The sequence below is a fragment of the Scomber scombrus genome, chromosome 3 (assembly GCF_963691925.1).
Source record: "Scomber scombrus chromosome 3, fScoSco1.1, whole genome shotgun sequence".
Lineage (NCBI taxonomy): Eukaryota > Metazoa > Chordata > Actinopteri > Scombriformes > Scombridae > Scomber > Scomber scombrus.
This window is the reverse complement of record NC_084972.1, coordinates 16,674,467-16,702,454: the sequence shown is the minus strand read 5'-3', so window position 1 is coordinate 16,702,454 and position 27,988 is coordinate 16,674,467. Positions and strand designations below refer to the sequence as shown.

The 27,988-nt window shown below is 40.2% G+C and overlaps 1 protein-coding gene across 1 annotated transcript in view; it reads left to right on the top strand.

Annotated features, from left to right (window-relative positions):
- Positions 1-2,535: 2,535 nt before the first annotated feature.
- Positions 2,536-27,988, top strand: part of col7a1 (collagen, type VII, alpha 1) — a 55,436-nt gene continuing 29,983 nt past the window's right edge. Inside the window, exons 1-61 of the mRNA XM_062443199.1 lie at positions 2,536-2,599; positions 2,712-2,892; positions 2,986-3,142; positions 3,239-3,332; positions 3,435-3,593; positions 3,811-3,968; positions 4,257-4,386; positions 4,500-4,619; positions 6,076-6,231; positions 6,478-6,597; positions 6,690-6,839; positions 9,146-9,262; positions 9,636-9,782; positions 9,929-10,054; positions 10,168-10,314; positions 12,787-12,909; positions 13,087-13,353; positions 13,505-13,648; positions 13,778-13,909; positions 14,098-14,244; positions 14,584-14,706; positions 14,795-14,944; positions 15,036-15,172; positions 15,291-15,417; positions 15,513-15,656; positions 16,448-16,617; positions 16,893-16,934; positions 17,090-17,116; positions 17,209-17,253; positions 17,363-17,482; positions 17,562-17,633; positions 17,721-17,756; positions 17,852-17,905; positions 18,035-18,109; positions 18,312-18,425; positions 19,547-19,573; positions 19,673-19,726; positions 19,836-19,907; positions 19,991-20,050; positions 20,579-20,614; positions 20,692-20,736; positions 21,036-21,071; positions 21,180-21,224; positions 21,357-21,392; positions 21,531-21,566; positions 21,702-21,734; positions 21,824-21,895; positions 22,024-22,083; positions 22,285-22,320; positions 22,406-22,486; positions 25,021-25,056; positions 25,812-25,856; positions 25,973-26,044; positions 26,183-26,227; positions 26,316-26,351; positions 26,485-26,526; positions 26,805-26,885; positions 27,051-27,086; positions 27,188-27,223; positions 27,520-27,600; positions 27,721-27,756. Of these exons, the coding sequence (XP_062299183.1) occupies positions 2,536-2,599; positions 2,712-2,892; positions 2,986-3,142; positions 3,239-3,332; positions 3,435-3,593; positions 3,811-3,968; positions 4,257-4,386; positions 4,500-4,619; positions 6,076-6,231; positions 6,478-6,597; positions 6,690-6,839; positions 9,146-9,262; positions 9,636-9,782; positions 9,929-10,054; positions 10,168-10,314; positions 12,787-12,909; positions 13,087-13,353; positions 13,505-13,648; positions 13,778-13,909; positions 14,098-14,244; positions 14,584-14,706; positions 14,795-14,944; positions 15,036-15,172; positions 15,291-15,417; positions 15,513-15,656; positions 16,448-16,617; positions 16,893-16,934; positions 17,090-17,116; positions 17,209-17,253; positions 17,363-17,482; positions 17,562-17,633; positions 17,721-17,756; positions 17,852-17,905; positions 18,035-18,109; positions 18,312-18,425; positions 19,547-19,573; positions 19,673-19,726; positions 19,836-19,907; positions 19,991-20,050; positions 20,579-20,614; positions 20,692-20,736; positions 21,036-21,071; positions 21,180-21,224; positions 21,357-21,392; positions 21,531-21,566; positions 21,702-21,734; positions 21,824-21,895; positions 22,024-22,083; positions 22,285-22,320; positions 22,406-22,486; positions 25,021-25,056; positions 25,812-25,856; positions 25,973-26,044; positions 26,183-26,227; positions 26,316-26,351; positions 26,485-26,526; positions 26,805-26,885; positions 27,051-27,086; positions 27,188-27,223; positions 27,520-27,600; positions 27,721-27,756 (5,550 nt within the window). The remainder of the gene's footprint in view (positions 2,600-2,711; positions 2,893-2,985; positions 3,143-3,238; positions 3,333-3,434; positions 3,594-3,810; positions 3,969-4,256; positions 4,387-4,499; positions 4,620-6,075; positions 6,232-6,477; positions 6,598-6,689; positions 6,840-9,145; positions 9,263-9,635; positions 9,783-9,928; positions 10,055-10,167; positions 10,315-12,786; positions 12,910-13,086; positions 13,354-13,504; positions 13,649-13,777; positions 13,910-14,097; positions 14,245-14,583; positions 14,707-14,794; positions 14,945-15,035; positions 15,173-15,290; positions 15,418-15,512; positions 15,657-16,447; positions 16,618-16,892; positions 16,935-17,089; positions 17,117-17,208; positions 17,254-17,362; positions 17,483-17,561; positions 17,634-17,720; positions 17,757-17,851; positions 17,906-18,034; positions 18,110-18,311; positions 18,426-19,546; positions 19,574-19,672; positions 19,727-19,835; positions 19,908-19,990; positions 20,051-20,578; positions 20,615-20,691; positions 20,737-21,035; positions 21,072-21,179; positions 21,225-21,356; positions 21,393-21,530; positions 21,567-21,701; positions 21,735-21,823; positions 21,896-22,023; positions 22,084-22,284; positions 22,321-22,405; positions 22,487-25,020; positions 25,057-25,811; positions 25,857-25,972; positions 26,045-26,182; positions 26,228-26,315; positions 26,352-26,484; positions 26,527-26,804; positions 26,886-27,050; positions 27,087-27,187; positions 27,224-27,519; positions 27,601-27,720; positions 27,757-27,988) is intronic.

The following is a 27,988-nucleotide window of genomic DNA, read 5'->3' as shown; positions in this document are numbered from 1 at the left end:
TAATGATGATCCTCATCACTCCTGAATATTAAGTCACCTTAAATTGTTTTTGTTCAAATTCAAAGCAAGAACTGTGACAATTTCAGACAGTAATGAAAACAAATTCTTAACTTTTGATGTAGATACTGACATTTTAGTACTGGCAGTTATAACTTAAGTAATTGTAAATGAAAAAATATGTATGAGCCCTGTATGCTTCAAATATATCAGTAAAATATAATTTAATGCAGGGGTCAGGAACATAAGTCATTTATCTTCAGCCAACATTCATACATCTGCTGATATTTCAAACTTTTAGTATCTTGAAATGAGTTTTGTCAGTGAAAACGTGCACAGAGGTCATGGGAGCAGCATGGTAGATACCCCTCACCCCACCCATTTATGCTTTCACCTCATTTCGAGCTAAATTTATTGCTTTTTGAAGTTTACAGTAACACATTTGATGCGCATGCAAGTCACAGAGAGCCTCTCTAGCTGACTTGCAGTTATGCAACGGAGAATGGCTTCCATCTGTAAGGCTTCCACTCCTGGAACGATGGACCGAAGAGGGTTAGGGTTAGTTCGATGTAAGGCTGCTGATCACCTTTTTAATTTTCACAATTTTAAAAACACAACAGTTTTGTGTTGACAGACATTTCCTGTGTAATTCTTCTTAATTAGTCAAAAGAATGTTCTGATGGGACAAAAAACAAAACAGAAATATTTAAAGAGATGTTACAAAATCAGGATTTTGTTTTAATTCAATTCAGATGATGCATGGCACACAATAGAGCACAGAACAATTGAGCCCTAATGCAATTAAGACACATGGCACATAAAATAATAGAGGAAAGTACAATTGAAAACATCACATTACAAAAACTGTAGAAAGCAACAAAGTTAATGTGGTAAATAAGAACTACAAACAGTGTGCAGGAAAAAGTGAACTAATAAAAATAAATAAATAAATAAATGTAATTCAATAAAATTTGTACTGTTTGAATTTAATGTGTTTGATGTGCGATATACATTACCAAATGTTGCTAAGATGTATAGTACGGGGTCAGGAGAAGAAAGGAATCAGCTCTCCAATTGCAGAAAAGTGGACCAGGTGTCTTATAGCTTTGATGTTTCTCTGTGTTTACTGTAGTTCACATCTTTAAACCATTTACTGGTAGATGTTATCATGCACGTTTCTCTCTCCAGCTGAGTGATCTAAGCTGTGGTGTAAAATTAAGCAAGGAGAGGTCACGGAGAAGTACGATGGGGACTGCTGAGGATGCCAAACATCTTGAATTGTCGTGTTGTTGACCAAAGATATTGAATTTACTATCACAGAGTAGACAAATAGTAAATATGAACATTTTAGAAGACAGAACAGCTATAATATTTGGTGTTTTTGTTTGAAAAAAAAAACATGATTCAGAAATATCAACAGAAATAGCAGTTATTAGAAGCAGCAATAACTTGAATTGGTGAAAGCTGAGATAATACATGGTCGCCCATAAATTTGAAATATTTTTTTTTTCAGACACATTCTTCTTTTTATTTTCTATTTATACACATCAGTAATCACCTTTGACCAGGTATAATGAGATTGATCAATATAATTTTGAGAATATATACACTTTATCTATCAAGAATACATCACATTGGAGGTAAAAAATATTTTATTCCAACTTTAATGGCGACCGTGTAGTTGGTGCATTTTCAAATTGAAATGCTGTGGCCAGTAAAAGTAGTCAGCAGCTATTATACCAGATTTCTGTGGCAGTAGATCTATCATTTAGTAGACTACTCTATTATGAGATATGTGTGCAGATGTTTAGGTGGTATTTAAGACATATCAGCAGATCTTGGTAGTGTTATTGGTTTACTCCCAACATTTTTACCTTAACTTACCATATTTGGTCATTTTTAAGCTTAAAGATGACATTCAGTGATACTACAATTCTGATACTCAGTGGCCCTGAAACTGTGCAAATTGAACTTGGACTTTAAAGCAGACTTACCAGACAGCAGGACTGGTATTATAAAGGAGGCTCCAGTCTGTATTTAGACAGCTATTTATATCAAGCAAACATGTTCAAAGGGATGAGGCTGGCAGGCAGGATATCAAAGATGCAAGGTAGGTAAAAACAGGTACAGACAGGAACAATGGCCGCAACATTAAGGTGATGAACAGCAGCATTGAACTAGCCCCAACATTTGCTGGGGAATAAATAACTAACGGGATGCAGCTGAACAGGAACGTGATGAGATCAGATGACCAAAAGAAACCAGAATTTAAATCAGGACGTGCACTGACAACAGTAGCACTGGGATGTCAGTATTTCACATAACAGAAGATTGATCCAACACTGAAACTAACATAACCTGGGGATACCAGGAGGGGAGTAGTAAGGAGCAACAGCAACAATGCCTGCAAGCACACATATTGTACAAGTTAATATTTCAACATATACATTGTGTTTTTAAGATCCCATTTTTTCTATTTATTCATTTGTTTTGTACAAAATAAAAAGATCATGTCCTGTGTGTTCTCAGGTTGTAAAGATGTGGAGCTGGTTTTTCACTGTGACAGTCCTGCTGTCCTCCATGCAACGGGCTGAAGCTCAGGGTAAAATGCCAGTTTTTTAAAATAAACTCTATCCTCCTATTCATGTTTTTGTGTGTCTCTACCTGTATATTTATCTTTTATGTGTTCACATATATTCTCCATCACTTTTCAGGCAGGTGTAATAATGTGCAAGCAGCAGATATTGTTTTCTTGGTTGATGGGTCTTCCAGTATTGGCAGAGCCAACTTCTTGCAGGTGAAGGGCTTTATGGCTGGAATCGTCAAGCCATTTGCCGGCTCTGTTGGCGAGTCAGGGATACGATTTGGGGCCATACAATACAGTGACACTTCCAGGTGAATGACGTTGTTAACATCTACTTGAACGCTTTCCTGTGCATGCAATGACAGAGCAGCATAATGTATTAATGCACGTTTTGCTCCCTCCAGGGTTGAATTCACCTTTTCTACGTACCTGAATGGCACTGAGTTGGTCAATGCTGTACAGAATCTGAACTATAAGGGTGGAAATACACGCACTGGTGCTGGACTCAAATTTGTTGCTGATAACTTCTTCAACCCTACGTCCAGTAGGAATGTCCCAAAGGTTGGAGGAACAGCCATTCATTAACATGTGATAATTGCAGTATACCACCTATGATTTTTCAAAATGTTTCTATGGGTCCTCCCTCTTAACTCTCAGATCACTATCCTGATCACAGATGGGAAGTCACAGGACAGTGTGCAGGAACCAGCACAGAAGCTGCGCAGTCAGGGAGTGCATGTTTTTGCAGTTGGTGGGTATTCCTCTCTTACTCGGAGCATTTTGACACTCTTTTAGACCTGCTTATGAGCCAATTTTGATTTCCTGTTTTTTCTGCCTGTTTTGTGTTCATTAGGTATAAAGAGTGCAGACAGGAATGAATTGGCTCAGATCTCCTCCCAGCCCAGCAATGATTTTACTTCCTTTGTCGGGGACTTCAAATTGCTGAACACACTTCTTCCTCTTGTGAGCCCTCGAGTGTGTTCTAAAGCAGGAGGAGTCTATGCCAGCGATGGTACGTGTACTAACATACATACCACAACATAACATTGGTATACTACTACAGTTGCATATACAATACCAGTCAAACACACCTTTCCATTCATTTGAATGAGAAAATGAGTCCAAACATTTAACTAGTATTGTACATATATTGTGTTATCTCAGAATGTAAACCTGCCTATTGTTTTATCCATGTCTCATCCTGGTTCAAACCTCTCCTCTCCTCTCAGAAGCATTTTCTGGCCCATCCAACGTTCAGTTCACAGCCCAGACTTCTGACTCTCTCAGGTTCCGCTGGAGTTCTGCAGGGGGGCCTGTGAGTGGCTATGTAGTCCAGTACGTGCCACTCTCAGGCTTGGGTCAACCTATCACAGCAGAACTGCGTCAGGTGAGCCAAAGTGTTGAAGTATACTGTTTTGATTCTTGGAGAAGGGCAGCAGCATATGAATATGATTTAGATTGATGTAGCTAATTGCAGTTTTTGGAGCCAAAGTCAATACTGCTTTGTGAAAGAAACACGTACCTTCAGGCTGAGCACAAATTTGTCTTATTGGTTGATCTTTTCATGTATATGTTGTAGAGATTAAAGTTTGGCAGAGAACTGAATGAAATTCCCTGCTGGGTACTTACAAAAATGTGTTTTACAAAGATGAAATTAATTTGTCTCTCCCGGCAGGAAACTGTATCTGCCAGTCAGAAGACCTTTACTGCTCGAGAGTTAAGGTCAGGAACCGACTATCTGGTGACTATCATTGCTCAATACCCCAACAGTGTGGGAGAGTCTGCCTCTGCCAAGCAACGAACCAGTAAGTAAAAAGTGAAGGACTCAAATGCCAGCAGAGGGACATTTGCCAAATCCCCAACAAAACCCCTCACACATAAAACAGAACCATAAATGTCTTTTTCTCTCCTCATATAGGGTCCTTGCCAGGGGTCTCCAGTCTACGTCTGGTGCAGGCAGGCTTCTTCTCTCTCTCTGTTGGCTGGGATCAGCCGTCATCTCCTGTCCAGGGATACAGACTTACCTATGGACCACGAGGTCAGACACACACTTGTTTATTTCACTTTTTCTTACATCTTAATGGATTCCCGAATCACTGTTTATCTGTCTTTCTCTCTGCCTCTCATCCAACTTGTTCATTTATGTTTTTATTACATGCATAGGAAATTAGCAACATCTTTCCTTAAGAGGCGGAATGGAGGATTACAGTGAAAATGGGGGAAAAGAAGCTCCAGTTTTCAATAACAGTTAACCTGCTGGTGGCAAGTTGGAAACATGTAGAGAATGTTAAGCAGTCAAGACTGAGTAAGGGGCACACAAGCTTCTCTAACACTTTACCTGCCTCAGGCATTGGCTGTCAGTAAGGAGTTTTTATTGCCTGATCATTATCCAAAATATCAAATACATTTTATTATCACTACGCTTTAAAATTAAACAGACAGAGAAAACCTTTACTTGGTTTTTATTACAGATTGTGAGTATTTTTGTCCTTACATTTTTAAAGACAGGGAAGAAAGGGTGTGGCATAGATTATAACAGTGTCAAGATGGCTGGATGCTTATGCCATGATTCAGGATAGAAAAGTGCCCCCCGAGGGCTGATATAAAAACAACGAACAGACAGGAGTGCCAGTCTCACATGGAGCTCCTCTTCTAACTAGTTAAGGTGGCATGTGCAGCAGAGTATTAAAATCAGGTCAGTGTGTATTCTGTAATGAGAGGTGCGTTGTTTGTACCTGTTCCTGTGTCTACTGGTTCTAGCAAGCATTCACCTTTGACACTGAAAACTCAAACAAACATGACAGATACTGACAGTAACAGATACCAAAGCACATACAGGACATACACACGCATGCAACTGAAGCTGCAACTAATCATTATCATCATGATCGATTAATCTGCTGATTATTTTTCTCAATTAGTGGTTTCATCCATAAAATGCCACACAATTGTGAAAAATGGTGAAAGAAGAAACCTCAAATGTCTTGGTTTGTCCCAACCATACAGTCCAAAAACCAAAGATATTCAGTGTACTATTATAGAGGACTAAATAAACCAGGAAATTCACATTAAAGAATCTGGAATCAGAGAATTTTAGCATTAAAAAAACATTTTTCTCTGTCAATCGACTTATCAATTAATTGACTCATTGTTGCAGCTCTACATGCAAAACAAACACAGATGCAAATCATCTTTCCATGCCAGTATCATGCAAAAGTGTATACATACACGTGCCTGTCTTACAGTACATAAAGCTCAGGACATATTGAGCTCATTGCAGTTGCACAGTACTTTATAAAGCTATGAACAGTGTTATGAACAGTTGGCTGGCTGTTATACTTGGAGATTATGCTCTGAGGTGAGGGTGAGGTAAACCTAATGTACGGAGGAAAAATGTACAGGTGGTGTACAGTATGATTTGTAATTGCTTTTAGCACACTAACCAGTCTTCTGCATGTTTATTTGCTCTGTCTGTTTTTTGACTGGAAGAGTAGGTCAGCCAGCAGCTCAACTGTTGGAGCAGTCTCTGTCTGCAGACCTCACATCTGTCACCCTGGAGTCACTGCAGCCGGACACCGAGTATGTCATCAGCCTCTACCCCCTGTTCCCCCGAAACTCTGCATCACCGTCCATCCTCAATGCCCGCACATGTGAGCTCAACCTTTGGTCCTCTGTTAAAACCTTTGTGCTGTTTTCTGATGATGATGGAAGCTTGTAATTTCAGTCATAATCAGTAATATAGCTGTACATTTTGTAATAAATGTACAAGTGATAGATGCAGTATTTGTACTTGATAGAGCACATAGTATATAGTGATACTGTCTCCTTTTGGAGGGAACGAGTTTCAGTGATATTATTCACAATGTCTGCGTGTTTCATGTTTTTGCATGTGTCAGTGCGCCTTGAGGCAGTGCAGCAGTTATCAGTGGAGACGGCGTCAGAGGGTAGCGTTCATGTGCGGTGGAGAGCAGTCAGTGGCACGCGGGCCTACCGTCTCGTCTGGGGACCGTTTACTGGTCAGACCACACATCAAATACATCAACATCCTTCCCTCTGCGATTTCCTCCAAATTTGTTTACACATTTCTTGTGTTTTTCTGTCTACAAAGGCCGAAATGTTGAGACTGTTGAGGTTGCTGGTGACAGTCAGTTTCACACTTTGTCCGGACTTCAGGCAGACACTGAGTACATCCTCACTATCATCCCGCTGTATGAGGGCAACACAGAGGGCCCTGTAGCAACGGCAAGATTCAAGATAGGTAGGTCTAATTCCACTAATTTACCACAACATCCAAAGTAAATCTCTGCTGTTTGCAATTCGGTTTTTGTTGTGTACTTTTATGTTTCCAAAGTTAGTAATTGTAGTGTATTGTATCCTGTACAGCATTCATAAGACTGCTATTTGAAAAGATGTTTGTGTCCAGTGAATAGACAGGAAACAGAAAACAGAGATGGAAAAGATGGCCAACAGTCTTGCCTGCTGTTTGTCCCTCTTCCGAAAGCCTACACATGTTACTCTTTAGCTCTGTTTAAGGAACATTTCTAACACACCTACACACTCATTATACACACACACCATCTGTCTCTCGTGAGTAATGCCAATATGGCTTCACTTCAGTCAGACCAGTGTTATTTGAATGAAGCCTGAGTCACTGCAGGGCCACTGTACTGAGCAGAAAGCTTGCAGACATGGAGAACTGAAATGCCATGTTTTCCCGAGTTCTGCTATCAAAGCAGTGAGATGTATACACATTTCTACATACAGTACACCACACTAATTTAAACTTAGCTGAGCTTGTTTGTCTGATGTTTGTTCCTGTGTAAACCAGTAGATTTACAGCTCTTTGTTGTGTCTGTGGTTTGCGATGAGATGTCCGTTGATGCTCATTAGGAATTTCTTTTAGTGAAGACCACATTGAATGATTCATTAATATATTAACAGCACTATCAAGGTGAACAAAACATGATCTTGGAGTATATTTTAATTTCCTATTAAACTTTGCAATATGAAGTCCTTAACAATATATACAATATTGCATTAAAGATAGAAAGTTAAGTCAGATAAGTAAAGAAACCAAGTTCAAAATGTGTTTGCATCATTTGTGGCATTTAATCAGGGCTCAAAGTTAGCACTAGCCACCAGCCAAATACTGGTAAAACATGCAAGTGGCTGATAGAGTTGCTTCACTCACCAGCTAAAAAATTAATGGTAATCTATGAAATAGTTGTTAAAATTTGAACATTCATTTGGCCAGCTGGCATAAAGTTATCATTACATTAATTCATGCAAAGCATTGTACATGAAGTAAAATACTGACTTTTTACAGTTTGACTCTCACTGGCCTTAAAATTGCATCAGTGGGTGCTTATTACTGTCATGGGCTGGAAGAGTTTGTTTTTTGACCTGTGTGCTCCTCCTTCATTTACAAAATAAGAGAGAAAATGCTTGTCTGCCTCGCGGGGATAACCTGTGTGATGATTTTGTTGCTCTTTCTCACAGAGTGCATTTGAACTTGCACACTTTTCTTTGAACCATGTCCACTACACCTGAGGCCAGAGGTGTGGTATTGTGTCTGAAATGAAAGATGCAATCTCCATGAGTTGTCAGTGCTAGAATATTGGCACCTCCTTAACATAGTAGTCTATGTATAATTTTGCAACACGTTTTCCTAAAGATAAGAAAACCTACACCACAGTTCTGACATGAATATACTGTATTTGGTTATTGTACAACTGATTTTTTGGTTTGGAAGGGTTTCAAAATAGCATCCATATCCATATCCATATCCTTATAACTTACATGGTTTACCTCTCTTTTGTTTTGCACAAACTAAAGTTATTTTAAGCCTGTGTAAACACACTTTATTGTTAACAGTGGATCACATTACTACAATATAATGTATAATGTGTAATGTAAAAGGGGGCACTTAGTAGTGGCAAACCCTCCACACTCCTGTATTTCAGTGCTTTTTTATCAGTGAAAAAGCTGTGATAAACCCACTGTACACAATTTGTGATGTTCACCACACATCATACCTATATCATCTGTGCTGCAGAGAATATGTATGCTATGATATAAGACACTGTCTGCTGCACTGAGAACAATGATCTTCTCATGAGTCCTGTAATTGTTTGCCTTCAGCATAAGATGTAATGATGTACAACTATGTTAGTATGTCAGGGTGTGACATGTTTGCAGTATTTGTGGCTACAACCCTGCAGCTAGGATATGTTTGTGAAAGTTTTTGAGTGAATTGTTCAGTAGAGAGTACTTTAAAGTAGAAGTAAAAGAGTCCCATGAAATCTACAGTTTTGACTAATTTTAAAGTAATACGGCAGGTATTTGTGTAAGATGGCAAAAGTAAAGAATTCCTTTAATTAACATTATTTTTGTTGTTTGTAGTGAATCAGAATGTATTTCTACAAATAAATCAATTCTACAAATTTCATGACACCAACAATGAAGTTCTATATGTAATATTTTTCACTGATGGTTTGATCAGAGCTTTACTATATTACATGTTACATAGTTGAATACATGTTATATAACACATGCTTTCCTCAGAGCGTCAGGAGCAGCAGGTCCTCAGAGCAAGTATCACCGGCCCCACCTCTATCCGCCTCACCTGGAGAATCATTCAGTCCTCTCGGGGGTACCGGCTAGAGTGGAAGGCGGGTGAAGGTCAGATTCAGATACACACACACGCTCAAAAACTCTTGTACTCACAGCATATGAACTCATAAATTATTGCACTTTTAAGTAGGGCTGGGCAATCTGGAAGTTATTATTATGATCATAGCGATTTTGATGTCTAGTGAGCAAATGAAAACCTAAAAAGTAATTGAACTCAATGGTAATGAAATTGTTTTGGATCCTCTGGTTGCATTAAATGTGCCCTGGTTACTGATGACTAACCATTATCTCTTCACTATCTTATTTGACTGAAATATAGCCTATTGTTTTGTATACCGGCTCCACTTTAAAGTTACAAATAGCGGGACATACATACATCCAACACACTACCACCTACCACTCATTCCTGCTCTGTCTCCAGGAGGCCGTGCCCAGACTCTGTCGATACCTAGAAGCACCAGCAGCTATGAGCTAACAGGCCTTCAACCCAACACAGAATATGTCATCACTCTGTACACACTGTTTGAAGGTCGTGAAGAGGCCACACCTGTTTCCACCACATCCAGAGGTCAGTGACTCAGCCAGGGGGCACTCTAAACTCTAAGTTCATTTTGGATTGATTTATGGGTCATGAATGTGCTGGATTGCAGATCCGAATGATTTTTTGTACTTGTGTAGATTTTTCATGGTTGTCCTAACTCTCTGGTGTTACAGAGGAACAGCCAGTCGGGAGGGTGTCCAACCTGAGAGTGGTGGAGTCTCTGGGCAGCACTGTCAGACTCGGCTGGACTGGTGTTACTGGGGCTACACAATACCGGATTATTATCCTAAACACTGAGGGTACATTGGCTGATTTTATTGATATTATTTTTCATTTAGGTTTGTCTGTGCCCAATTATGAATGAAAACATGCATGTGAGTAAAGTGTCACTGTGTGCTTCATATCATGCCAGCGGGGACAGAACAAATTCAGCTTATTCCTGGGAACCAGACAACCCTTGACCTCAGAGACCTGACAGTGGGGGTGTCTTATGGTGTGAGTGTCACAGCACTGGTAGGAGAAAATCAAGGAGAACCAGTGACAGTCTACATCAAACCAGGTGAGCTGAACAGAGACATTATGGGGTTTTTTTTCAACCTGACATTGGACAATAGCTTTTCTTGTGCCTGTTCCTTTCCATTTATTTGCCAATATCAGGCACATGCACAGATACACCCCAGGTGGTGCTCAAGACCTCTTGGCCTCTGACTAAATAAGTGCCCTTTATGCAAGACATTTTTTATTTTCTAATTATATATTTTAGTTTTTAAATTTGGCCCATGGTGTTAATTCTTCCTTAAAAGTGTACTGTAATGCCAACAACTCAGTTCAAATTCTTCAAGACTGCACTGGACACTGCCCCTCCCTCTTCAACTTCCCTTACAGCCAGGAGTTAACATACAAATTTAGCACCCTGTGAAGCAGCATGATCCATGGTTCCCTGGAGAAACAATCGGGCAATCATTTCAGGCTTGCAGGGGGGATTAACAATGTAACTGGCAGGTAACTAATAATGTTTGGCCTAAGCCCCGGCATTATTTGTCACTGTTGTCAAATTAAACCGCAATTAAAACATCTCACATCATACAGCAGCCAGCAGCCAGCCTAAATTATGCAATAGTGATGTGAATCTTCACTGTCCTCACGATTCGATTACAATTTACCTGTTAATGATTCTATCGATGCTTCAATGTATCACATCCTCATTTTTCTATATTACTGCATGGCTATTTTTCATCAACTCCTTGTGCTTTAAAAAAAATCTGAATGTTAACTTTCAACATACATGTTAAACATAAATGTATTCACATTCAAATATGTTGTAAAACAAAATAAATAAATAGTATAGACCTAGTAAGTGTGGGAATCTGACCTGCTTGTATGAGAATAATTGAAGGCGGAGTACACTGCTTTGTTTGTTATTAACATCATGTCTCCAGCAGTGAAGAGTAGTGATGGGAATTCCGGCTCTTTTGAGTGAGCCAGATTTTTTACCTACAATTGGTATGTGTGCACGTATATCACTGAAGTTACTCAATGTGATTGTGCTAGACTTAATAATTTCCAGATAATTATTTTACATTATGTTTAGTATAAAAGTGTATAAAACATAATGTAAAACACCAGACACTATTACAAGTGTATTCAACAATTTATTTATATGAAATGTTGTAAATTAGATTTGAAAAACTATGCAAAACAAATACAATTCCAAACAAATCACACACAAAATGGTAAATATAACGAAGAAAAAAATAACTGCAATGTGCAAAACAGCAGCATTAAACTGTTTTAATGGTGAAACAGTGTGAGATTGTCTTTAGAGTAGATTAACATTAGGAAAGATACTAGGGTTCAGTTTAGAGGGGCTGATCCAGTTTCTTCCCACTGTTATCATCTGCCCATAATAAAGTATGTTGTAAATTAGATTACAGTAAATATACAAAACAAATACCATTGCAGTCTGAGTCTATTTGCAGCAGATATCAGATCTGCTGCAAAATTAAATTTTGCGTGTGTACTTCTATCCTTAAATTTTAAGCAAGGTGAACTGTTACAATTTATACAAAAAAACAAAAAAAACAACATACAGCTCTCGGATGGGAGCTAGCTCCTATTGCGACCGACACATTACTACCAGAGAGCAGCCTCTCTGCTGTGTCGTTAGCTCCGGGAAAGACGTCGTTGTACAACAAGCTCAGGCTCCAGGCATTCAGAGAGGGGCGTTGCAGACCTGAAACACAGAGAGAGACAGCTCTCTTCCATAAGAGGCCAGGGTAAAGTCAGTGTAACTCCTCTCCTCCTGTGACAGCAGCTCTTCTGTTAGCAGTATTCAGGTTCCATGGGCTTTTAGGAGAGACTTTAAGCTTTAATATGTCACTGGAGCAATTAGCTGCAGGCTCTACAGCTCTGGGAGGTGTGTGAGTAAGGCCCCCTTACTCATACACCTCCCCTGTCCTTCTCCTTTGTGCCCTGCACTTTCGTAAATCACACTCTGCAAGCCATCTTTAAGATGGTATGACTCCCTCATCCTCTTCCTCTTCTTTCCATCCCTTCTCTGTCTGCAGTTTCCTCTTTGGTCTGCTGAAGCAGGACAATGACAGGACAATTAAAAAAGTTTGATTGATTCAATATTAATTGTAAAATTGATCAAAGTTGCTCTCATTGATTCCTCTGCTCACTGTGCATGTGTGTGTATTGGTGTGTGGTGTGTATGTGTGTGTGCATGCATGTGTGTGTTTGTGTGTGTATGTTCATACTGCAACAGCCTAGTTTCTGTGCTGCCTGCTGATCATTGAGACGACCCAGCAGAAGGCCAGCATCAACACCAGCATGTGTATTAAATGCTGTTCAACATGCACTGTGTATTCATTAGTGCTACATATATCTTTGAAAGCCCATAGTATTGCATGGAATTCCTGATGTGCAGCCATTTCCTCGTCTCAGTAGTTACTCTCGAGAGGAAATTCTCAAGCTTGCTTTAAGAAAAATGACAGTTGTCATAATAGGCCTTGTATGTCCTAAATTTCAGAGCAAGGTGCTGGCAGAGTTAGTAACCTAAGAGTTACAAACGCAAACAGTCGGAGAATTCGCATTGCCTGGACAGGTGTTACTGGGGCAACAGGGTACAGGATTACCTGGAGACAAGGCAACAGTAAGTGTTACGTGCTGAAAGGAATTTGTGAGTTTATTATTTAGCTGTTTTATCATACTGTATTTGACATCACATGATGAAACCTGTTGAACAAGAAGGTCACAGATTCTGAAGCTGACTTTGAAGTTTCATATCTTCTTTGGCACATTTTATATTCCTTCCTGCTCGGCGTTGCAGATGCGGAACAGTCTCGTCCAGTGGGTGCGGATATCTTGGCCTACACCATAGATGGCCTGCAACCAGATCAGGATCTGGTGATTGGTGTTGCAGCTGTGGTTGATCAACGTGTTGGAGAAGTAGTCACAATTTCTTCCCGGACTAATCCCCACAGTGGATCAGTGTCTGGCCTTCGCATCATTGATGTCACATCTCGGACGATACGCATTTCATGGTCACCGTCCTCCAGAGCAACTGGCTACAAGATAACATGGCGCCGTGATGATGGTATGCAAGGATGAGTAAATTCACATACAAGATAAATTAGTAGATGACCAGCATAATGAATAGTACAGTAAGAGTTTAGATGTGTGTCTTAATCTGGCTGTCAGCATCTTGTTGGAGGATTTCCATCTTTCTTTCTTGTTGCTTGGTGCAGGAGTTGAAACAACAAGGAACGTGGCTGCTGATGCCTCCACCTTTACCATTGATGGACTACAATCAGATTCTGCCTACAGTGTTTTAGTTTCTGCGCTGATAGGCTCTCGAGAAGCAAGTCCTGCTACCCTGACTATCAGAACAGGTCCTAAATTGAATTTGTCAAATGCATGTTTTTGCTCTTGTCTTGAGTGTGTTCAGAAAAAGCTTGCACAATAAGTGGGACTATATAAATAAACAATGCTTGAAACGTGTTCTCTGTCCGAACCGGCAGAATCAGATCCGTCTGTGGTCGGGACTGTGACGTCACTGCAAGTCCAGGAAAACCGGGGAGAGGTTGTCCGAGTCACTTGGGTCGGTGTTCAGGGAGCAACGGCCTATCGCGTGTCTTGGAGGAAAACAGATGGTAGGTCTGTTGTTGGTCTGTCTTTGTTTTGTGATAAAATCTCATAAAGTTTTATAAATCTCACAGCTCACTTGTAAAGTTCACAAAGTTTCCATGCAGGCCATGTCTGAGTCTGATCTAAATGAGAAATAAATGATGTCCGTGATGGATATTCAATGGCTCACTGCTTTGGCTGTATGCTGCTGTAGGTGGCGAGGAGAGGAGTCAGCTGGTGGGGGGAGATGTGACAGCAGTGAATTTAGACCGTCTGGACCCTGGAGCTCAGTATGAGGTGCAGGTCAAGGCTTTAGTTCAGAACCGAGAGGGAACTCCTGTTTCTGTCAGAGTCACCACACGTGAGTCTTGTTTTTTCTTGTCTTTTTTAGACAGTATTCCAGTGTTCCCACAAGCTTTAACAATGATTTAAAGTTAATGGGTTGGAAAAGTTTTCAAAATGAATGATCAGATGGCTGGTTCACCAGTTTTTGAAATATAGGAAACAGATGCTACATAAATTATATAGTAAAATATTACATACTTTCTATTGTAATGTCTTGACTGATATTCCTTAAACTTAAAACATGCCAGTATTAAGTCATTGAGAGAAACAAAAAATACATTAGATACATTAAATGAAAGGTTAAGTTGAATATGTCTATGTTGACATCATTATTATCATTATTTGATCCATACAGCTGGTGCTACACTAGCTACCACAACCTTACAAGTGGCAGAGATTACCCAGAGTTCTGTGCGGCTCGGCTGGACTCCACTACAAGGAGCCACGGGATATATTTTACGCTGGAGAGAAGAGAGAGGTAAAACATTATTAAACATCATTATTTTTATTGCAGACTTTAATATGCCCTCTTTACAGTCTTGTGATTTTAACTGTACATTTCTCAGACACTGGCCGAGGCCTGTCTGTCACACTCCCTGCCTCATCCACCTCTTACCAGGTGACTGGGCTTCGTTTGGGCCGTCGATACCACTTTAATATACAGCCCACCTTTGGAAGTGGACTAGGAACAGAAAGCTCTGTCGATGAACGCCCTGGTAACACACCAACATTTGCCTATTCATATACTCAACATAGTTTTAAACATTTGTTTATACTTCATTCACTCATATACTTCTCTGTCCACAGTGTGTGTGGGTGGGCGTCTGGACGTGGTGTTCCTGGTGCCGGCATCTACGGATAGGATTAACCTCGCAAGTCCTCTGCGTGCACTTCTCACAAGTGCAGCTGGGTCGCTCAACACTATTGGAGCCCGCGACTCACAGGTATAAATAAGTCTCAAAACTAAGCACAGAGAGATAAAAGATAGGTACAGTTTACATAATCTATTGGCATGGTCTACTGTGAATTGCTTACATTTGATGTTGTTTCTGTTTGTTTCAGATGGGAGTTGTTGTGTATGGTTACAGACCCAAAATATGGTTCCTGCTTAATCGTCATAGCAGGTCTGACACACTTCTTCAAGAGATCCAGTCTACACCCTTTGATGAAAGCCCGGGCAATAACATTGGTTTGTTTTTCTTTCTCCCTCTTTTCTGATAAATATCCTTATTGTTGTTGTCCCTCACTGAACTTAGTTGTGATATTATCTGTCTCCCTCTGCAGGCCAGGCGGTGACTCTCACCCAACAGTACGTTCTTACCCCTTCAGCTGGACGAAGACCGAGGGTCCCTGGTGTTGTTGTCATCATTGCTGACAAAAAATCTGCAGACAATCTCACACTTGCTGCCAGCAATCTCAGAACTGCAGGTGTGCTGGAGCAGAGTAGCAAACAGTCATACTCTAATCATCTTTAGAATTAAACTTTGGATTTAGCCTCACTGAAAGTAACTTCCTGTCCCTATAGGCATGGTTGGCTATATGATAGAATACTTTGTTTAGCTTCAAGTTATCATCCACTAAACTGGTTTCACATGTCCAGAAAATGAAAAATAAAAGAATGATTGATTAGTGTGTAAAATTATCTTTGAAAATACTTCACATAGATTGTCTTAAAGCTGCAGTGCAGGACTTTAGTTTCCCCTTTCTGGCAGTGAGAGTAATTACAAAAACACTGTCGATTTTTGCTCATGTCATAGGCTCAACCCTAGCCATCCCCGTCACTTCTGTTACAGCTGTAAAATTGTGGACAGATGTTTCAGTCGTCACAAAAACCCTGCAAAATGATTCATTTTACTTTCAGAATTTGATCCTGGCCAGGGCAGGAATGTCAAACCGAACAGCAGATATTTGGAGGTTATAGGCTTGTGTGAACTTGTTTGGAAAGGGCTTGAATGTAATGGACATCCATCACAGATCTTGCATCTAAAAATTAAACAACCCGGAAAAAGGGATATATTTTTAGACGATTGTCTCCTTTTACACAGGAACCTCAAATATACAATACATGTGTATATATATTTTGTGTGTGTGTGTGTGTGTGTGTGTGTGTGTGTGTGTGTGTGTGTGTGTGTGTGTGTGTGTGTGTGTGTGTGTGTGTGTAACAAAATTCCTAAATCTTTGTCTGTACAGTGAGACCGATCTTCTGGTGCTTTTGTTAGGTGTGAGAGTGTTAGCAGTGGGTGTAGACCAGGCGGATACTGAGGAGCTGCGTAGGGTGTTGACGGATGGCAGCACCCAGAACATCTTGTATACACGTGATGCAGCACAGTTGAACACACTACATACTGGTCTGGCAGACCTTCTCTGTGGTATTGCCAGAACACCAGAGGTGAGAAGAAATCCTTAAAAAAACATTTAATTTGTTCATAACCCTGATTTTTACATTACAGTCAACTCCCACTATTGTAATTTTGCTATACCTAGTACACTCTTCTCAGCATTATTTCTTCACCACACAAACTGTAAAAGTTGGATACAGATACAGATTTGTGGTATTTTGTGGCTTTTTTAATTAAGAAAAAAATGTGAGTTTAATAAAGTAGCACACAATTACAAAAGGGTTACTCATCTCACCCTAATGTTTCTGTGTTTCTGTCTGTTTAGACACCTACAGGTCCAGACCAGTGTACCATTCAGTGCCCTCGGGTGAGTCATTCAGTAACTGCACTTCCATACTGTATTACAGCCTCTGTCAGACTCATCTAGCTCTGATGAACATAGTGTCAGCTTAATCTCTCTCTCTTTCATGCATGCTCCTTCTTATCATTTATAAATAAGTTTTATTTTTCTCAATTCTTTAGAGTGAAAAAGGAGAACGTGGAGAGAAGGTACAGTATAGAAAGTAGCCCCCTTTTTAACCACTGTTCTTGTAATGTGTATTTTCACCCGTTCATGGTTCTTTTTTTATTGGACTCCTCAGGGTGATAGTGGCAGAGATGGTGCAGGGGGACGCAAAGGAGAGCCTGTGAGTCCTCAGCATTGACCCTGATGCTTCTATGTGGTGTTACAACAATGTACTAATTTTTCAAAATATTATGTATTGTACATGCTAATAGTGTATCCTTGTGATTTAGGGGCGTGATGGTTTGCCCGGGAGGGATGGCCCCAGAGGCCCTGAAGGGCGCGCGGGTCCACCAGGCCCGTCTGGACCTTTTGACCCCTCAGGGAGGGTCAAAGGTGAAAAGGGGGAGCGAGTGAGTACAGCTAAGACATAACAATATTACACAAACTTGCCCAATAAGGACTGAAGTAATCAGTTTGTTGTCTTTCTAGGGTTTTCCAGGTATTGATGGGAGTTCGGGGTTGCCAGGACGACCAGGTTCTCCCGGCAATGTAGGAGTCCCGGTAAGTAGAGCCAAAACCAAAAATGAATTGGATGAATTCATGTTGTTTTATTAAAATGACCAATTGTGTTGTTTTTGTATCCTGCAGGGTTCACAGGGGCTACCTGGTGTCAGAGGAGACCCAGTGAGTAAATCTCTGTTATCCTGACCTATAGAGCTGTTAGGTGAACATCTAAATATCAAGTGCAATGCTTCCTAAGTCTTTTTCTATTCCTCTAGGGTGAAACAGGTGTGCCAGGGTCAACAGGGTCAAAGGGTGATAAAGGCGAAAGGGTGAGCTGAGTGATCATTTCTAACCTTTTCAGAAGTGTGTGCATGTTAATTTGTGCCAGTTTGGAAGAGACAAATTATATGTAATATAATATGTATGTCTGTTAATGGTACTTTCTGCTGATGTTTTAGGGTGAGCCAGGTTCAGCTATATCTGGAGGGGGCCTTCCAGGGAGGAAAGGAGAGTCAGGCATCCCAGGAATACCGGTAAGAGGCTAACTGGAAAACACACTGCAATCCTAAATTTCTTTCGAATGGTCCCATTTAGCCAAAATCCCACAGTGAACTTTACTCACACAACCTCCCACACACTCATCTGTAGAAAAATGTCCAACTGCAGCACAGAGTTCAGGATGTGTTGGAAAATGTCACTTCTTTATACTAACCAGTCTTTGTATTGTCTGTCAAGGGTACCCCGGGTCGGCCAGGAAGCGACGGGACTAAAGGAGTTGCTGGAGCTTCAGGAACGCCAGGTCAGGATGGTCGCCCAGGAATACCAGGAACACCAGGACTCTCCATCAAGGTTAGCTTCCTTCCCTGCTTATATCCATTTCACTTAATTTTGAGAACAATCAAAAGTTTGTAAAAATCCCAAGTGGAAGAAAATCGGAAAAGTGGAGAATTGTAACTTACAGGCAAAGTACATGCTGTTCAGTTAGATAAAGCCAGTGTTGGATGTATTGCATCCCTTTAGTATCTTACAGTGTAGAGACATATGGCGCTGATGGGTTGGTTAGTATTAGGATATTATGTTATTTATCTAATTTAACATTACATAAAGAGTATAGATTGAAATTCAATCCCTGTTGGGTGCTGGAAACATCAGCTTTAACTACTCATGCTGTTTTGTTGAGCTGTTCGGAGACATTACAATGTTTGTACAAGAAAACATTATACAGTATGACATACATATAAAAGACTGTTGGTTCTTTTAGACTGAACCCATAAGTAAAAAATAATGCTGTCATCTTTAATTTGTTACGCTTTTAAATTGAATAGGCATTAGCTACACTATGTTCAGATTGTTGTAAAAACATACTTTAAAAATGTATGCTGTGTTGATGCATTCATTCATTTAGATTTCTACATACTGCAAAATAAATGTGTCTGAAACGTATTTATCTGGGGGCATTTTAAAGACCGTAATGAATTCTTAATGGAGTCTTTTGACTAAAAACATACTGCTCCAAGATGCAGCTGTTATATTAGGACTTCCCCACATGGTGGCAGCATAGTGCCATTAACTTATTTAATTTTAGTTTAAGCATTTACTGCACGTGCTCACAAATCTGATGTTTGAGAGATACTGGTGGTGCATATGTAGTACATATCTGTGAGGACAGTTCTCTGGAAACTCACATGAATCGTACACTTTATACATTTTCAAAATACACGATTACATGTAATTGTATTCTGGTAATCTACCTTATCCTGCATTTTTGTGTAGCAGTCAGTCCTAATGTTGAGATACAATATGGAGCAGCAGAGAGGTCAGGTGTTTGTGTATGAATCATGTGTGCATACACATGACGCACATTTATCTCTCTTGTAGGTTATCATAGAGAAACTTTATATTTATTTTATCCTAACAACACTGTTTTGCGTCTTCTCTCTCTCTCTCTCTCTCTCTCTCTCTTTCTGCAGGGAGACAAGGGCAGTACAGGAGAGAGGGTGAGTCACACCATCACCAGCTTGTCCTCTCACTGCAGAGATATCCTGAGGAATATGCCAGTAAAATGGTTCTAAGCTCTTATCTCTCTTTGCTGACAGGGACCTCCAGGAGTAGGCAGTGGGGTGGCTGTGAAGGGCGAGAGGGGCTCCCCAGTAAGCGCTGTCACTCACTGACAATGTGCTGACATGTTTAGTTTGCAGATGAACTCTGTGTGCATGCGGGGGTGTATTTTGCATTCACTAATTGCATTTTTATTATCAGGGCACTCCAGGACCTCCCGGGGATCAGGGTCTTAGAGGGCTAGCAGGACCACAGGGCTCCAAAGGAGACAAGGTAGCCGCAGATTGATTCAGTGTATGAGTGAATGAAGAAGTGGGGTGTTTATCTCAGAAACATGGCTTGTGGTTGTTTTTCAGGGTGACAGTGGTAATGGGCCGCCCGGACCTGCAGGCAGGCAAGGAGAGCCTGGGGACAGGGTAGGTCAGACACACAGTGGTTTTATGTTGACGGCTGAAGTCTTGATGATGTATCTAGTTTCTGCAGAATATTGACACAACAAATACTAGAAAGCACCGACAGCACTTCTGACGAGACTGTGCACTCCTCTAAATCTCTTCTAAATATGTTGAAACTACATTTGGATCCACATCTGTAGATTTTTACAATGTTTTTGTTCCTATTGTACCACCTTTTGACAAAATGCCCTCAAATTCAAGTGATAAAAAAAAAAATCAAGTAATTGTTTAATGAAATTTGTAGGAAGAGTGGTGAGAGTGGTTTGCAAAAAATTAACAATGGCAGATGTGTATTAGTCCAAAGAAAAAAAAAGATTGCTGCTATACCTCACAGTTCAGGAATGATAAGCGAAAATGTAATGTGCTACTTACACCAAAGTTTATGTTTATATGTGGCTCATGGCCTGATGCTGCACTAAATTTAATCACAATCTCTACTTGGTAGAGGTATTATGTGTACGTTATAAGAGTCATGGTGATGTTTTTCAGGGTCCTCGTGGGTCTCCAGGAGAAATTGGCAGCAAGGTAAGATAAAGGTGAGAAAAATGACTTTTGTTGCAAGGCTTGAACAGATGAATGACCTCTCTCACTGATCCTGATAGGGTGACCGAGGACAACCAGGTGAGCCTGGATCACAGGGAGACAGGGTGAGTCACAAGAAGTGAATCAGTCAAGTTTGGACAACTTATTAACACTTCCTACTCCAAATCACAGTGCCATGTTTACAGAAAGGTCTTTTTTTAAAGTCTATTAATGTGTAGAGGCAAAGATCAAATGCAGAATGGCTGCTACTTTTTTATTGATGGGAGGATTCCAGCTACAAAAGGGGGTTAACGGTACAAAATTCATATCTTTCATTGAACATGCATTTGAAATGTACATTTTATGATAGAGGATACTAAATGTCTCCTACAACACAATCAATAAATCATGTGTCTCTTTGTAGGGGGAGAGAGGATTGACTGGTGAAACTGGAGAGAGAGTGAGTACAGCAGTGTTGCTTTAGTTTATAATTTACATGGCCTACTGTTCATGTCTTTAGTTTCAGAGGGGTTTTGTACTTTTTATCTGAATTATGTTGTCTTGTAAGGGGGACCCAGGGAAACCAGGCCTCGCAGGAACAACAGGGTTGAGAGTAAGTGACAGACTATCCTGTAGTTTTGGCTAAAGACATCATTGTACCCTTTTTGTTTCATGTTTGCTGCTTTATCTGACTGCTATACATGCACAAGGAGTCTCATGAATGAGTCTTTCCATTTGTCATCAGGGTTTACCAGGGCCCAGCGGACTTGAAGGAGAAAAGGTGAGACTGATTCAATTAAGTGTAATCGTATGGGCAGCAAGTCAATAGGAACGTGATTCCATCGCAAAACGTTTCATAATCTGATGTAATGAATTTCCAAGCAAAGATGAAAGAGTAAGTGAACCTGTCTGTTCCCAGGGAAACAAAGGTGAACGAGGGGAGCCTGCCAGAAGTGTGAGTTATCAGATAAGGAAAAAAAATCATGAGAAATAATAATTAATCTGTTCTTTCATTTTGCATATGCTTTTAATGTCCACAACAGTCTTTTTCTGTGGTGGCAAGTCTTGACTGTATTATTCAAATCATCAGGTTCCAGGTCTGGCAGGACAGAAAGGGGAGCGGGTAAGCTATTGCATTCTCCTCTGATACAACCACTCAGTTGACACACCCGTCCTTCACTTCTGATGGGTTTCCTTTCTCTTCTCTCACAGGGAGAACGGGGCCTGTCTGGTTCTGAGGGGCAGAGGGGAGAAAAGGGAGAGCAAGGACTGAGAGGCGAGAAAGTGAGAAACCGCGCAATGATAATGCTGCAGGAAATATTGATTTGTTTGCATGTGTATTTATGTATGATTGTGAGAATGTACACATAGAAACTGGCCAAATCACATCTAATTTTCTGTCATTCTGAAAGGGGTCTTCAGGGTCAGGAGGGTCAGGTGTGCTTGGACCAAAAGGAGATCCAGGAGAGCGAGTAAGTTCAGACTGAAGTCATCATAACACCGCTCTTCATCAGAAGAGTACATGGTGCTATCACAATATTTACAACTGCTGTAATGTATTCCTGATAATAGCATCCATTACTCATGAAACATTCCCCTGCACAAAGTGTAATGCATGATCCAAAACCACTCAAAACCTAAAAAAATATATAAAACATGTGCTCTTCCCTCAGGGACTTGCTGGTATCAATGGAAAGCCAGGTGCCAAGGTGAGAAACCTGCTTTGCTTTCTTAAGCCTTCCTGTTTATTCATTTTTGTTTGATGGCTGAAGTGGTCTTGAAACTGTTCTTTAGGGCGACTCAGGTGAACCAGGGGACAGGGGGGAGAATGGGCGGCCAGGAATCCCAGGAAAGCCCGGTCTTCCAGGAAAAGAGGTCAGAGTTGTTGTGTGTCTGATCCAGCTAAAACTTTCAACTTGTGACTGAAAAGTAACATGGCTCACTCTTCAACACAGCACCTTCTCTCACCCATAGGCGCCGAAACCGTGGGTGCTCCGGGGCCCGGGCACCCACGGGAATTCATGAGCACCCACGGGATCCAGCTGACATTTTTTTTTAATCAAACACTTACTTCGGACGAGACTAGCGGTTTCTCTGTTAAAACACTGTAACTCCTACCGTTGGACGTCCGATTGGGATATATAGCGCTCTATTTAAAATATGTTTGCATAACGGTGCGCAGAGAAGTGTAGTAATTTACTTAATAAAGGAGGTTTTGGACCTGTGCCAAGGGTGCGGATCGCTGCCCTGATACGCGCGCGCACACACAGACACACCCACACACACACACGCTACCACTCTCCTGCCCAACGAAGCAGCTGCTGTACAGGTACACACCAAAAATGTCTTTAAGATTTCAGCAGAAAAACTTGTTGGAAACACCTGTCAAACCGCAGTGTGGTGCTATGCAGCAGATCAGCTTTGGGACACGATTCCAGATGATACATTTATGACCATTCTAAATCTTACAGCAACATCGTTCTCAGTTCCTTACTTCTAATTTTTGGCTATAAAGCGTCTCACGAATGCAATGAAATGTAGGCTATGATAATGTAATGTAGCCTAATGATTTTCACTCTTGATTTATTTTATTTTATTGTCATCTCATCTGTTAAAGATAGGCTATTTTTGTGAAGCGTTTCAATAGCACTCATGTTTAAATCTGTTATAGGCTACAACCAGTAGCAAGACCTGTCTAAATCAACTGATTTAGCCTAGTTTATGAATGGAATCAGTTATCTTGGGCAATGTGATTGTGTTTAACTTGTTTGATTGCAATCAACCAGCGTTCAGTATCAGCCTGTTGAATTTCCTGATACAACTTCATGGTTACTCAGCTAAATAAATTAAGCTACTCAGTTAAAAAAAAATGCAATGCCTAGGACTCACGTTGACAGTGCCAAAGTTAGGCTACTCGCCTTGCAATAAGAGGTAAATAAACGTTTCAAATGGAAAGCACTTGTTTGACTTTACGCTCCTTTATTCAGAGCGAACAACGTTTCGCCTCTGTGCGTTCTGTTCGCTCAGGCATTAAATAAGCGTTTCTTTTATTGTCCTGGACATTATTTTAGCCTAACTCTAAACCAGTTAATAGAAATATTTTCATGATGTCTGAAACCTTTGAGTGTCGAAAATTTGGAGGAAGGGAGTCAGATTAAAAGTGCCAATGGAGATGGCGCGCGCACCCATCCGTTAGCAGCCTATCCAAACTCAATGCAGGGATAAAAGCACCACCCTCGATAAAATGTAGGCTACATCTTTTAGCAAAGTGATATTACCACACTACAACACATGTACTAGGCTGGCTACAGATTGATTTGTCATATTACAAAGCTCAGCTTGACTGCTTTACCGTGTTTTCATCCCGGGAAATAGTTTTGGTCATAAGTGCCATCGGTTGTGTCGCGTCAAGCGTTTGCCGTGTAATTCCATTTTCGATTTAAATTTAAATAGGTTATTTTATTGTAAAATATTGATGCGATATGCACAGGGAAAATAAATAGGACTATATGAAACGTTATTATGCAATTTATGAGTCGCGACCCCCAGTTGGGAACCGCGAGCACCCACGGGCAAAAACAAAAGTCGGCGCCTATGCTCTCACCAACGTACTTTTAGGAGCTTGTTGTCAAAATTCTCTAATTACAGTAGTGAGCAGGGCTGGGTGATTATTACATTTATCAAAACAGAAAAAAAGATAGAATAGAATTAATCTTCTGTTAATTGACTTATCAATCAGTCATCACATTTCAAGCAAATATTCTCTGGGTGCAGCTTTTCCAATGTGAGGACTTTGCTGCTTTTCTTGGTTTTAGATCACTGTGGATTGAATATCTGTTTTTGGACTGTCTGTCAGACAGGACATGTTACGATGTCGCCTTGGATTATCAAAAATTGTTATTGATGATTTTGGGACATTTTATAGATGAAATGATGAATTAAGAAAATAAACTGCATGTTTATAATAATTGTTACTTGAAGTCCTTATGATCTTATCATGTTATCATTCTGGACAATTCTGTTGTCCAAATTAATGATTTGTGATGTACAGTATACTCCTCATTAATATCCTGATAATGATATCAACCATATTGCCCGGCACTTGTAGTAAACTACATTATAGCATCTACTGTCATACCTGTACTTACTCAGTGAATTTGTGATGGGAATAAGTTCTCTTTATACTATTGTAAACACAAAGTTTCAGAAAGCCTGTTCTTTGTTGCTTCCAACATGCATCTCTTTCCAAAGATGCCATTTAAGAGGTAAAAAAAAGCAAATATGCTCTCTAAAATTGTGTGTCAATTTTCTTACATTTTCCTTTGTATATGTTCTCTGTTGTGACCTTCAACTCAGATGTTAATGAGATTTTGATAAAAATCGGACTTATTTATTTTTATGTTTTACAGGGAGGGACAGGAGAGAAGGGTGACGAAGGCACTCCTGTGAGTTTGATCTCTTTTTTATATTTTCTCTGTATGTCTTTTTTGAAATACTCATTTCACTTTGCTATAATATTTTTAGATGTTATTCTCATAATCTGAATTTATCTCTGTTTGTATTCATTCATGAAGATGAGTTTGTATATGTCAATACTAATGTCTCCCCATTCCATATTTATGTAGCATCAATGCTAGTAGCACTGGTCCAGACTGAAATATCTAGGAACTCAGATTGAGATATAGCTTTTTGTAGACATTCATGGTACCCAGAGGATGAACCCAGGTGACCAAAGTTGTCACTTATCCTGTTAAATATCTCAACATCTACAAATGGTCTCTAGAGGATTAATCTAATGACTTTTCCCTGAATTTTTGTCTTTCCTCACTCCACCATGAGATCGACATTTGTTGTTTTAAGTGAAATTTCTCAACGACTATTATATGGATTGCTGTTAAATTTGCTGTCAAGATATTTATGTTGCCCTCAAGATGAATTGGAATCACTTTGATGAGGTCCCAATTTTAATTTATCCAGGTCTTTGGTTTATGACCAAATACTCACCAAACTAATTACATTCACATTATCCTCAGCTGTAGTTTGTGTTAAGTGCTAATTAGTAAATGTTGGCATGCTCAAAGACTAAAATAAGATTTGTTACCATTAAGTACAAAGCAGCTAGTGACTACGTACGGCCTCAGAGGTGCTAGCATGACAGTAGACTCTTAGTCTTGTTTGTAATAACTTTGTTTTTTATCAGGGGGAGTCTGGACTTCCAGGGAAGCCAGGAGAAAGAGGACTGAGGGTAGGACAACTGCTGTTGACACACTTTTATTGTCAAGCATATCGAAACTTTTGAACTACCAAGTTGTGGATCATTGTAAAGATGAGTAAGGGAACATTTTTATTGACTCCCCTCAGGGTCTTGCCGGTCAGCCAGGACGACCAGGAGAGAAAGGAGACATGGGAGACCCAGGAGAGCATGGACGAAATGTGAGACACACGTTTATATATTGTCATACAGACAGCTTTTCAATATGCTCTTGTAATATCCCACCAAGGCCTTGAGAGAATAAACAGTGAGGAATGTTAGCTGATCAGCATCATTATCAATCTTGTATTTGATCATAGGGCAGCCCTGGACCTGCGGGACTAAGAGGAGATAAAGGAGAACAGGTTTTTTGTCTACTTTATTTTTTACAAAGTGCTTACCAAACTTGATATATGCCGTTTTGTATTCACACACATTACTGTATTCGTCAAGGGACTTCAAGGGCCTGCAGGACCACCAGGAAAAGTTGTGAGTATTTTCATAAACTCGCTCCAGCATATTTTTGCCATTTTGCCATTTACTGAACCTCATTCAACCCGATTCTGATAACACAAAGGAAGCAGAACTGCATATAATCTTGTGTATTTGTTCTCTTCAACAGTCTGACATCGCAGCCCAGATGAAAGGAGAGAGAGGAGAGAAGGTATGTATTGTACCAGTAAAGAAAGTGCGTGCCCATGTGCAGTTGCATACATATCCTCTTTTTACAGCTATTTATGGCGACACAATGGAACAATTTATAAATAAGAAATAACATGAAAACATACAGTACCAGTCAAAAGTTTGGACACAACTTCTTATTCCCATGAATGAGAAAGTGTGTCCAAACATTTGACTGGTACTGTATGTAGCAAGAGGAAAACACAGCGACACAACTAAAACAACTTACAGTAGTGTCACTGACATCTTTGTGATTCCCAGGGCGATGCGGGCGACCCAGGAGAGCATGGCGGCAAAGGTCAGAAAGGTGAAGCAGGGACTCCCGGAGCCTCAGGCCTACGAGTGAGTTTATCTCATTTTTGCAATTTATAAATGTTTCCATGAGCATCTGATAGGTCATTGTGTAATGTAGCATCAGTATGTACACTGACCCATTTCCCTGTTGATTTGATGTATATGAATGATGATCCTTTGTGGCTTGTTGTTCTTTCCCTGTTCTTTATAAAGGGTCCAGAGGGACAGCGGGGGCCTGCAGGCACAAGAGTGAGTTTGTTGTTCTTTCACTGCTTCTCTGTACATATCTGAATCATCTTCTTGTTGCTTCTGACATGTGTTCTCATCACTTTCATTTCTAATATCTCCAGGGTGACACAGGAGAAAGAGGAGCGCCTGGAGAGAAGGTCTGAAATCAATCAGTGTTCCTCACAATCCCACCTACTGACCCATGTAATTTTATCAGTATATAAAAAGTAAAGAACAAAGGATTTTCAGCTTTCTGGTGTGTGGCAGGTCTCGCTGTCCTTCATTCCACCGGATTCTGTTTCCCATGCAGTAGATTCCCAGTGGGATGAAGTGCAGAGGGGCTGGCAGAAAGCTTCATAGCCAAAAGTTGAATTGTGCCACTTAAACTGTTTTCTTACTGTTTCAGGCTTTAATGAAAATATAATCTTTTAACCCTTTACCTCTGTGTTGTCAGGGAGAAAGGGGAGCATCCGGTCTAGATGGACGTCCTGGTCTGGATGGTAAACCAGGTGCTTCTGGACCACCTGGTCAGAGGGTACTTCAGTTACTGCTATTTTTCATCAAACCACATAAACATACTTTATATAGAACATCACTGGTTGGTTAATGTATACACAACTGACACACACTGTATTTTTTTTGTATTGTGTAATAGGGTGATCCTGGGAAACAGGGAGATCCTGGGAGAGATGTGAGTATGCCTTTGTAAACAATACAATGGGAACTGATTTGTATTAGTTATAATCATTTGAAAATAAATGCTGATGTTAATTTTGTTCTGGTCACCTTAGCTGTCAGATTTCTATTTATTTACAGATCTGGTATAATAGGTTATTTCTATTTTAACCGTATTATTCAAATATTTGGTATTGAATACATATTTATCAAACACATGACTGCCACCTTATTGTACTCACTTTTGT